Below are 12920 nucleotides of genomic sequence, written 5' to 3'. Positions count from 1 at the left end.
TAACATTAGTAAGTACGACTAATCTTTTAATAGAGTACGGAATTAATACCGTACTAGTCACGTAATTTCATAGATCCTTGGTCTAAATACGAAGTTAAATCGTATTTAGTCACGTAACTTTAGGTCTAATATAGACCTTTAGAGAGCGATATTCTATAAGATTCTTATAGATATTTAAGATGGTGAATAGTCGTTTCGTAGGAAAGCTTTAGTAACGAGGTTAGATTTTATATAATTATAGTTTCGAATAGGTAATATAAGTGATATGTTCCTCTCGCCACGACTCTTAAAAAATTTAGAGACGACGTTAAAGTTATAGAACGTAATGCTAATCACCTTAGCGGGTATCTATTTTACCAATAGCGAAGACCCTTATATCCCTTATTAGGTTAGAAGCGGTGCTCTTTACTAGATTCTTTAACTTCTATACGCCAGAGTGAAAACCGAATAAATCGTTTTAAGGGGTTTTTAGTATAGACGTTTTTAATTGCGGCTTCACCTTCACACACACTTAAAAATTTTTGGGCCCATATTTTGGCACCTAGTGGCTGAAGACTAGGCTATATAGAGTTAAGCCTAGCTTCTTCCTATCGCCAATCAACGGGCTGGATGCTCTGATCACATGCATGGATTTACAGTACACTAGGTGAAAAGTTGCGAGTGATCGTGTTTGGCGATGGTAAATTTGCGATGTCAGTAAACGGGAGGTCCCTCCATGCCACCGTAGCCCGCAGACATCCCGGGCTTTACGTAAGGTTAAAATATTTGTCTTGAAAGAAACCACTCCTCCACGATCTTACAGCCTCACCACCCATTAACCCGTGAATATAACACTCTCCAACAACAGTGTAAGAGTTGGCTCCTTGCTTCTCTCTTAGCAGATACGGTGTAGGGCCACCGAAAAGAACAACAATGATGTCTCCTTGCTGAAGATACGTATGTCCTAATCCTAGATACCCCTTCTGGGTTAGGAGCAATCGCCGTCCAGGACAGACTCGATTGATAGCATTAATAAAAGACTCGTTTGGGATTTTTGGTCCCCTGAAGAATTCACGCCAGGCCACCTTTCCGGCTTTGCCGTGTACCACCAAATCTTCGCCAATGGCAGACAGCCAGAAATTTGAAGCGTCAAGCTCGAAATTCTTATCATCACCTGCCGGTACGCCCATATAATTATGATTTGCCGTCAGGGTCTTTGTGAAAGCGGCGCATAAAGTCTCTCCAGTCGGGTATTGTGCTAATTTCCCGCCAAGCTCTTGTGAGATTTCTTGCCACAGATCTCTCAGGGTTGGTTGTTGTCGCTGCCCTGAGAAAAGGCTGATGTCGAAAGCTCTCTGGGCTATATCAACTCTGATTCCTTTGGCTCTCAAGACATTAAGGTCCCCGGTCCATTGTAGTTGGACCGGGGTATCATCTGACGCCTTAAATGTCTTGCCTATGCTACTCGCCATAAACGGCTCTGGTAGTTCATGGTACGTTTGAGTCCAGTCTTGGACCCACGAGGCAACACTTCCGACGGGGTCGGGTAGTCTTCCAGCTCCTGGATACTTGTTTCGGTGATAATTCGTGCCTCCGCAATCCGAGCAAGGGCAAAACAGTCCGGGAGCTCCTGACAATATGTTTAGGGATTGAGATTCGACGATCAGGGCTCGCGTAACGTCACGATACAGTTCTCTGCAATCTCTAGTGTAGTCAATCCTGAACGCGTCGATACCCAATCGACTCTCTTTACAGAGGCCAATTAAAGCATACACTCGGTCTCGAGGATCCGTTGCTTTGAAATCTCTTGTTTGCAGCATTAGGTCTGAAAGAGAGAAGGCCTTATTAGCAGATCCGAACATTGTCCCAAGGGTGAAGGCGCAGTTTCGTGTGCTTTCGTAAGATTGTACGAGGTAGCCTCGACGTCTCGCGTCGTCGCCTAACGTGGAAAGCCATTCGGCAACGAAAGCAAGTACCGTAGGATTGATGTGAAAGTCGCCATATATGACCGAAACTCTTGCAGCTGCCGCAACTTCTTGGATAACCCAAATTCTTTCAAACCAATCCCTGTCATATATCATTGTCAATAGCTGATATCCTAAACCAGTTTTGCCACTTTCGTTCCTTGACGTCAGGTCAAAGTTTCCCATTCTCCGTTCTTTATCTTCTCTTGATCTTGCACCTGCGCGGCACTGCTTCTTGAGCTGTTCGAAGGAAATGTGGGCCGGATTCTGCCAGAAGTGGAAGCATTTTTTCCGTATCTGATGGACGACTTCAGAGAGGCACTCAAGATGGATCTGAATTTCCCTCTCTTCGAACTGACCAATCCAAACCCATACTCTTGATGCTTTTGAATATATTTTGCGCATTATTCCCACTTGCCTTGCTTTCTCGTCTTCATCTTCCTGGTTGATGCAGAGCTGGTCAATCCAAACCAACCGGCCGTTCTCCTCGATCGATGGAAATTGGCCCGTAAAGTTGTCGAAGGGGGATGTCGTCCATCGGAGATCCCAAAACCTCGTGTCGGAAGGCAGGGGCGGATAGTCCAACTCTGGCTTTTGAGAGTTTGCAGTCGGAACAAATCGCAGGCGTTTCAAAGCCAGGTACAAATTCTTTGTGACCGAGGTTTGCTCTAGATTGCAGAATATTTTAACCGTCTCCACAGTACTCTCTCCAAATGTCTCCTCATTCCAACAATATGATAATGCCTCAAATGGGGGCAACGAACTTAGTTCGAAGTGGTGAAGGTGGCAGCGGATTGTTTCATCGTCGGACCCAGGCTCAATCCAAAGCAAGCGAATCCATGAGTCAGGATCCGACAGCGGTGCCGATGGATAGTTGGGCATTGAAACTGCGCTACAGTACCATCTAACGATTACCTTGAGCCTCTTATGGTTTAGAAGAAACCAAGCATTGGAACGAACCTAAGTCGGTTGAATGGTTCACAAGGCTGCCAGGTGCGAAAGACGCGCAGACAAGTCCTATCTGCCTATCTGTGCCAAGGCCGGTCACGTGACGCCGTGCCAATACCAATGTGATTTCACGGAGAACTTGGTATCGACGGGCCGCTGAGCGCCCGCTGAGCTGCGAAAGGCAGAGTTCTGACACGTTTTAGAGCCGAATCACCACTGCTTGCTTCGTCAGAGGAGTATACGTGAGCGCTGGCAGCGATCTCCGATCGACAGCTCCGAGCTTGGCGGGATTCGTGCGCAAGAATTTTCTGTGAGGTTCGAGGCCAGCTCAAAGGATAATCCCTCCAGTAGGCTTGAAAGTTGGAGGTTTCCCACTAGCCCCATCTCAAGTAAGGACGCCGCGTCGGTAGCGCCCGTGCAAATACAGGGGGGGATCATGTACGGGCTGACACCACCCCCTGGTTCACTAGCTTGTTGTAAAACCTCTCATTCTCTACCACTTTGTATGCCCACCGTTGGCTGCGATGACAGCTTTACAGCGCTCTGGTATACTCTCTATATACTTAATAAAGTCCTATTTATCCAATCTTTCCTATTCTTCTAGTAGATATCGTCGAACCTCAGTATCTATCTTTGGAAAACGTCTCCCAATTCGATATTTAAGAAGCCGCCAGACATTCTCAATAGAATTTAAATCTAGCGAATAAGCAGGCTAAACCATTCGAATAACACCATAATATGCATGATATGCTCTTGTTAACTTTGCTATATGAATAGAAGTATTGTCCTCCATTAGAATACCTCTCATAAATTTAACTGTTTATTTAATCTCTCGAAGATATTAATAAAAATAAGGTAGAACTCTTTAAGTATAAATCTATACTAAAACTTTACCCTAATCTTTATTCATTAATATGTTAGACATAGCCTTAAGGAGAACCGGTCACGAGCTGCGAAGGCACGGCTCGCTACACTCATTGGGTAGATAGAAGGATCCATAGAAGAATAAGACTGGGGTCACGTAATACGCCCTATTGGCTCTGTCGGCCCTATTGGCCCTACCAGCAGAGCGCATAGAGCGCGTAGAGCGCGTAGAGTATAAGCACTATATATACACTATTATTACCCCTAGATAGCCTACACTCTCTTCGTAGCTAGAACCTCGAAATAATAAAATAAACCATCTTCACTGGTTAAAAAACTAGAATAGTAGAAGAACTAGGGGCGTCTAAATCACTAGAAATACGCCCCTAGAAGACGCTAACGCTAAAAAGTTAATAGCGACGGCGCGCGACTAGTTAGAACTAAAGAAGGAAGAAGAAATTAATAACTCGAGTTAAATATAGCTATAAAGTTTAACGCTAGATCTATATTTCTCGAGAGTATACTAGAAAACTAAGAAGTTAATATTCTAATCGACTCCGGATATACTGAAAATTTAGTATATACTAGGATAGTAGAAAAGCTACCGTAATGGAAAGCTAAAAGACTAAGATCCGATATAATTATAGAATTCGATGGCATTATTATATCTAAACTTATATATAAGCTATAATTAATATGACTTACGATCGACGAACATTAAGAAGAATTGAACCTCGATATTATGAATATAAAATACGATATAGTACTAAGTATATCTTAGTTAAAACACTATAATTTAATTATTAACTAGGCTAGAATCTAAATACGGTTTAATAATTACGACTATACCGTAAGAACTTAGAAATCTAAGATAGAATTAGCTTAAAAACACACTAAAAAGATCGTCTAGGTACGATTAGTACGCGTATTTACTAATGCGACGACGAAATACTTATTAGAATACGAAAGACTAAAGCCTATATTTGAAAAGAAAGTAGAAATCGAGGCTCTATTAGAATATAAATTTTAGAACTATGAAATACGTCTTTAAGAAGAAAAATACTCTATATTTAGATCACTATATTCGTTGTTGAAAACCGAGTAAAAGACTTTAAGGAAATATCTTAAGGAATATTTAGCGAAAGGCTATATTAGATCGTTAGAGTTAGATATAGAATACTTTATTCTATTCGTCTTAAAGAAAGACGGAAAGCTTCGATTATATATAGACTATCGGAAGCTAAATAACATTACTATTAAGAATATCTACCCGCTATTAAGAATCGATGAGCTCTAAGATCGGCTTAAAGAAGTATAATATTTTATAATACTAAATATTCGAGACGTATACTACCGTATACGTATAAAAGAAGACGAAGAATAGAAAATAGTCTTTAGGACTCGATATAAGTTATTTAAGTACTACGTAATATTATTTAAACTCACTAATATACTAGCGATATTTTAAACGTTAATTAATAATACGCTAAGAAAATATTTAAATATTTTCTATATCGCTTACTTAAACGATATCTTAATTTACTTTAAGACTTACGAAGAATATATAAAATATATTACGAAGGTACTAAAAGCTCTTTAGAAATATTAATTACTAATTAAACTTAAGAAATATAAATTCTATAAAGATAATATTAAATTTCTAAGATATATAGTTATTAGAGAGAAACTTAAAATAAACCTAGACTATATTAAAAGTGTACTAAAATAGTTAAAATTAACTACGCTAAAGAAACTATAATCGTTCCTAGGATTCGCTAATTTCTATCGAAAGTTTATACGAAACTATTTATAAATTACTATATTTCTAACGAATCTAATAAAGAAAGGAGTCGCGATCTTTATTTTAACGAAAGAAGCTAGATAAGTAATTAAGAAACTTAAGAAAGACTTTACTAAGGCTCCGATTCTTACGATCTTTAACCCGGAATAATAAATCTTTCTTAAGATCGACGCATTAGACGGCGCGATCGTCGTAGTTCTAATATAGAAAGAATAAGATAAAAGAATTAGACTAGTTATCTATTTCTCGAGAAAAATAATAGAATTAGAGCTTCACTACGATATTTACGATAAAGAATTACTCGCGATAGTAGAAATACTAAAATACTAAAGAGTATATTTAAAAGAGTTAAACTACTTAGTGAAGATTTACTTAGATTATAAGAATCTTCTATATTGGAATATAACTAAAGCACTTAATAGAAGATAAGTACGATAAGTAAAAACTATAGCCCCGTATAATTTTAAAATCTACTATATTAAAGATAAAGAAAACGGTAGAGTAGACGTTCTAAGCCGACGACTAGACTATATAAACGATATTCGGCTAACTCCGATATCTCTTCTACGAATGGAAGAAGACTATATAACTTACGTATAACTAATATTAGCAATAGTAAATATTAAAGATTTAATTAAACGAGATAATTATGAATACGACCTCGACACTAATATTAAAGAATATTATTTCATAGATAGAGTTTATAATGAAGTCGTACGACTAAGGGTTATAGAATATTACTATAACGACTCGCTAATAGAATATCTAGAAGCCGATAAAATAATCGAACTTATTACTAGGCACTATAACTCTTAGAAGTATATAAGAAAAGATATCTAAGAGTTCATTAACTAATGCGAAACGTATATATAAACTAAATATATAAGATATAGATCTTACGGATTATTATAATCTCTATAGACTCTAGATAAAATATAGACGTCGATTACGTTCGACTTTATTATAAAACTACTAAAGCCTAAGGAACTTCTTACGAGAGTAACTTATAATAGTATACTTATAGTATATAATAGACTAACGAAGTTCTTTTATTTTAGACTATATATAAAGAAGTTAATAGTAGAAGAATTTACCTACGAATTCTTACGAACCGTATTTACTAATTACGATATACTAAAAGAAATTATTACGAATAGAGATAAGCTCTTTACGTCTAAATTCTAGAAAGTATTAATGAAACAACTAACTACGAAGTATAAGTTATTTATATTATTCTATTTATAAATTAATGAATAAATAGAACGAACTAATTAAACTCTAAAATAAGAAATAAGCTTATTCTTCGCGAACTATAGATTCTATTCACGACTAGAGAAAATAATAGATAGAAGCTCGAACCCTAGAGCTCTAAGTATAGTAATGACGATAAGAGAGTTATACGATTAGCTTAAATTAAATCTCGAATTTCTCGTAAAAAGAATAGTAAAATACGTAAATAAGAAACGAATTGAGGAATCGCTTCTAAGAGAGAAGAACCTCGTCTACCTTTTATAAAAAAACATTAAAATAAAATAACTAAGTGAAAAACTAAACCATATAAAACTAGAACTATTTAGAATTAAGAATAAACTTAGAGAAGTTATATATCGACTAAAACTACTAAAGGATATACGCGTACATAACGTATTTCATAAAGCACTTCTTAAACTAGTATTAAAGAATGCTAAACTAGTTAAAACACTATCGCTAAATAAGAAACTAGCACCGGAGAAATATAATGTTAACTATAACTTCTTACTCGAATTACGATAAGTTATCATCCGTCTACTTTCTTTTAAAGAGTAATTTCCGCTGTAACGAATATATCCGAAAGAATAAAGAGTTAGAAAACCGTTGTCGTAAGATACGCGAGGGGATAGCCGAACGAACCCGACGGTTATCTAACCGTATAGCTTAGGTGCGGGCGAAGGCTACGGAGTTTATAACTAAGTCGGCCGAGTTAGAGCGTCGGTTAGCTAGCTACCGGCGATAAATAGAAGAGTATACTCGCGCTTAGAGTAATATAGTGGCTCGGCAGTCCTAGATACTAAATACCCTTGATCGGGAAAAGAGCTATACGCCGGATGAACCCGAGCTATCGCTAGTTTATAACGAGTTTACTTTCGACGATAAGTAACTAGATGCTTTACTGACGTTAGGAACTACTTAGAGTAATCCTTTTTTACTTTCTTCAGAAGTTCCTTTAAAAGGTTAATTTCCGGTTCCTAGCTGTTTTTATATTCGTCGTACTTTAACCACTTAATTAGATACTAAGGGATACTACGTATAACGCGTCTTTTAAGAATTTTCTTAATATCGTATTTCTCTAGTGCTAGTTTCTTATTTAGCGGTAGTATCTTAACTAGTTTAGCGTTCTTTAACGCTAGTTTAAGAAGTACTTTATAAAATACATTATATATACGTATATCTTTTAGTAGTTCTAATCGATATATAACTTCTCTAAGTTTATTTTTAATTTTAAATAGTTTTAGTTTTATATAATTTAGTTTTTCACTTAGTCGTTTCGTTTTAATATTTTTTCGTAAAAGATAAACGGGGTTTCTCTCCTCTAGAAGCGATCTCTCGATTCGTTTTTTATTTATATATTTAGCTATTCTTTCTACGATAAATTCGAGATTTAATTTAAGCTAATCGTATAATTCTCTCATTATAATTACTATACTTAGAGCTCTAAAATTTAAATCTTTATCTATTATTTTCTTTAGTTGAGAATAAAATTCGTAGTTTATAAAGAATAAGCTTATTTCTATTACTAATTTATATTTATTAAAGTAGAATTATATAACTAGCAATAGTTATATTTAATTAGTTTAGCTATAATCTACGTATATTTATAGATATTATTTTAGTATTTAGTTCGTTCTTTCTATTTATCTATTCATTTATAAATAAAATAATATAGATAGCTTATACTTCGTTATTAGTAGTTTCATTAATACTTTCTAGAATTTCGACGTAAAGAGTTTATCTTTATCTATAATAATCTCTTTTAGTATATCGTAATTAGTAAACACGGTTCGTAGAAATTCGTAGACGAATTCTTCTATCGTCGATTTCTTTAGATAAAGTCTAAAGTAAGAGAATTTTATTAGTCTATTATACACTATAAGTATACTATTATAAGTTACTTCTATAAGGAATTCTTTAGACTTTAGTAGTTTCGTAATAAAGTTAAACGTAATTAATATTTATACTTCTTTCGAAGTTTATAAAGATTATAATAATCTATAGAGTCTATATCTTACGTATTTTATTTATATATATATTTCGTATTAGTTAATAAATTCTTAAATATCTTTTCTTATATATTTCTAAGAATTATAGTATTTAGTAATAAGTTTAATTATCTTATCGGCTTCTAGATATCTTATTTATAGAATATCGCTCTCTAAAGATCTATATTAGATCTAAAGTTACGTAACTAAATACGATTTAACTTCGTATTTAGACTAAGAGTCTATGAAATTACGTAACTAGTACGGTATTAATTCCGTACTCTATTAAATAATTAGTCGTACTTACTAATATTAATTTAAAATCAATATTTTAAGAGTCTTAACTATAAACACTTATTATCTATATAAAGATATTTACTCTCTCTAGGTAAATAGTTATCTTTAAATTCTTTAATAGTTAGTTACCTACCTATAAGATTTACGATTTATATAAGCCTTACTATCTATATATTAGATAGTTCTCTAAGTTCTCCGAATATTATTAATAGATCGTTATAATAGTGTTCTATAACTTTAAGTCGTGCGACCTCATTATAGACTCTATCTACGAAATAATATTCTTTAATATTAGTGTTAAGATCGTATTCGTAATTATCTTTTTTAACTAGTTCTCTAATATCTTCTAATACTAACATCGGTTATATATAAGTTATATAGTCTTCTTCTATTCGTAGAAGAGATATTAGAGTTAGTCTAATGTTTTTTATATAGTCTAGTCGTTGACTTAGAGTATTCGCTCTATCGTTTTCTTTATCTTTAATATAATAAATCTTAAAATTATACGGGGCTATAGTTTTTACTTATCGCATCTATCTTTTATTAAGTATGTGGAATATCGCCCTCTAAAGATTTATATTAAACCTTTAGTCACGTGATTAAATACGAAGTTTAAGTTCGTATTTAGACCTAGGGTCTATGAAATCACGTGACTAGTGCGATATTAATTCCGCACTCTATTAAATGATTAGTCGTGCTTACTAATGTTGATTTGAAATCAACATTTTAAGGGTCTTAACTGTGGACACTTATTGTCTATATAAAGACCTTTACCCTCCCTAGGTAAATAGTTATCTTCAAGTTCTTTAATAGTCACTTACCTACCTATAAGGTTTACGATCTATATGAGCCTTACTATCTATACATTAGATAGTTCTCTAAGTCCTTTGAACAAAGTACTTTAGTTATATTCTAATAATGAAGATTCTTATAATCTAAGTAAATCTTTACTAAGTATTTAGATTCTTCTAAGTATACTCTCTAATATTTAAGTACTTTCACTATTATAAGTAATTCTTTATCGTAAATATCGTAGTGAAGCTCTAATCTTATTATTTTTCTCGAAAAATAGACGACTAATTTAATTTTATTATTCTATTCTTTCTATATTAGAACTACGATAATTACGCCGTCTAATACGTCGGTCTTAAGAAGAGTTTATCGTTCCGAATTAAAGATCGTAAGAATCGGAGTCTTAGTGAAGATCTTCTTAAGTCTCTTAATTACTTATTTAGCTTCTTCTATTAAAGAAAAGATCGCGACTTCTTTCTTTATTAAATTTATTAGAGGTGTAGTAATTCGCGAATAGTTCCGTATAAACTTCCGGTAGAAATTAGCAAATTTTAAAAACGATTATAGTTTCTTTAGCGTAGTTAATTTTAGCTATTTTAATATACTTTTAATATAATTAAAGTTTATTTTAAGTTCTTCTTTAGTGACTATATACTCTAGAAATTTAATATTATCTTTATGAAATTTATACTTCTTAAGCTTAATTAATAATTAATATTTCTAAAGAGCCTCTAATATCTTCGTAATATATTTTATATATTTCTCGTAGATCTTAGAGTAGATTAAGATATTATCTAAGTAAGCGATATAAAAAATATCTAGATACTTTCTTAATATATTATTAATAAGTGCTTAGAATATCGCGGGTGCGTTAGTAAGTCTAAATAGTATTATACAGTACTTAAATAATCTATATTAAATTCTAAAGACTATTTTCTATTCTTCGCCCTTCTTTATACGTATACGGTAGTACGCGTCTTAAATATCTAGTATTATAAAATATTAAGCTTTCTTAAGCCGGTCTTAGAGTTTATTAATTCTTAATAGCGGGTAGACATTTTTAAGAGTAATGTCGTTTAGCTTTCGATAGTTTATATATAATCGAAGTTTTCTATCTTTCTTTAGAATAAATAGAATAAGATATTCTACTTCTAATTTAGATAGTCTAATATAGCTTTTTACTATATATTCTTTAAGGTATTCTCTTAGGACCTTTTACTCGGTCTCTAATAATGAGTAGAGTAGTTCGAACGTAGGGTACTTTTCTTTTTAAAGACGTATTTTATAGTTTAATAATTTATATTTTAGTAGGGCCTCGATTCTTACTTTCTTTTCGAACACTAATTTTAGTCTTTCGTATTTCGGCGAGTATTCCGTCGTTATATTAGTAAATATATATATTAATTATATTTAGATAGTCTTTTTAGCGTATTTTTACGCCGAATCTATCTTAGATTTCTAGGTTTTCGCGATATAGTCGTAATTATTAAATCGTATCTAGGTTCCGGCCTAGTTAATAATTAAATTATAATATTTTAACTAAAATATACTTAGTACTATATTATATTTTATATCTATAATATTAAGATTTAGTTCTTCTTAATATTTATTAATCGTAAGTCGTATTAATCGTAACTTATATATAAGTTCGGATATAATAGTATCGTCGAATCCGATAATTACATTAGATCTTAGTCTCTTAATCTTTTATTACGGTAATTTCTTTACTATTCTAGTATATACTAGATTTTTAGTATAGCTAGAGTTAATTAGAATACTAACTTCTTAGTCTCTTAATATATCTTTAAGAAATATAGATCTAGCGTTAGATCTTATAATTATATTTAACTTAAAGTACTAGTTTCTTTTTTTTTCTTTTCTAGTTCTAATTAATTATTCATCGTCTTTACTAATTTTCTAGCGTCGGCGTTTTCTAAAGATATATTTTCGGTGATATAGATACCTCTAGTTCTTTTACTATTTTAGTTTTTTAGCTAGTGAAGATAGTCTATTCGATTATTCTTTAGATTAACAATATAGTAGTCGTAATCTACGCACCGTTTTATCGATTCTTCGTAAGCTCTCTATATCTTTATAGCGATTATTTCGAGTTTCTTAAGTTATAAGTAATTAAGATATTATTTATATATATACGGAACTCTCCTTAAAGAATAAGTCTTTATACGGTTATAGAGTATTTATTACGAATTTAACTAAACATCGGTAGGACGGACGCCTAATACATCGGAGAATAATTAGACTACCAGCTAAGAGATACGACTCGGAAAGTATATCCTTATTACTAGTACACTCCTCGTATAGAAGGCGCACTCTTTTCTCTCTTACGCTTTAAGTCGTATATAGTATCGACTATATACTATAGAGATAACTTATATATACGCTTATCGTTAAACTCTATCTACTTACTAAGGAATTCCTAATATTCTCTAAGCGTTAACTTTAAGTCGGTCGAAGTAAGCGATAAGCGTAAGATACGTAGAATATTCATCGACGAGAGAGTAATCACTCGCTCTTAGTCGGAGAGTATATTCGCGAGTTAGTCATTAAGCTAGACTATACCGAGTAACTCGCGCGAAGAAGAGTAAGAAGTAAATACGACTTTCGAGCGAGGCGTAGCTAACTCTCTCGATATACTCGACGACGAAGATAAATAAATATACCGACGATATTAAGAATTATAGTGAAGACTCGTACGATATCGCCTTAAATAGGAAAACGAAGCTATACTCGTAGAACTAGAAGATAGAGAGCTAACGCGATATATAGAGATTATAGATACTACGCTATCGACTTATAAGCGACTAGTAGTAAGCGGAAGTTTAGAAAATAACGAAGATTTAATATTAAATAAGATTATTAAGCTAGAGATATCTTCGTTCTTTAATGAAAAATCTATATCGAAACTATAAAAATATAGCGTCGAATAGAAGCTATAATTTAGTACTCTTTCTAAAGTCGTAGAGAACGAATATACTTAGTGTATATAATATATAGAGATATTTCTAACGAACCGAGCTA

The 12920-nt window shown here is 33.2% G+C and overlaps 1 protein-coding gene across 1 annotated transcript; it reads right to left on the bottom strand.

Moving 5' to 3' along the window:
• Nucleotides 1-746: 746 nt before the first annotated feature.
• Nucleotides 747-2825, bottom strand: A1O5_13390 (uncharacterized protein; the record flags this gene model as incomplete). Its single annotated transcript, XM_007753956.1, has 3 exons — nt 747-1530; nt 1597-2429; nt 2559-2825. The coding sequence occupies 3 exons, from the start codon at nt 2823-2825 to the stop codon at nt 747-749; spliced, it is 1884 nt and encodes a 627-aa protein (XP_007752146.1).
• Between the last annotated feature and the right edge of the window lie 10095 nt (nt 2826-12920).

This window comes from Cladophialophora psammophila (genome assembly GCF_000585535.1).
Source record: "Cladophialophora psammophila CBS 110553 chromosome Unknown aczJe-supercont1.49, whole genome shotgun sequence".
In the NCBI taxonomy this organism is placed as follows: domain Eukaryota; kingdom Fungi; phylum Ascomycota; class Eurotiomycetes; order Chaetothyriales; family Herpotrichiellaceae; genus Cladophialophora; species Cladophialophora psammophila.
Note: the sequence above shows the minus strand (reverse complement) of the source record. Positions and strands in the feature narration are given on the sequence as shown.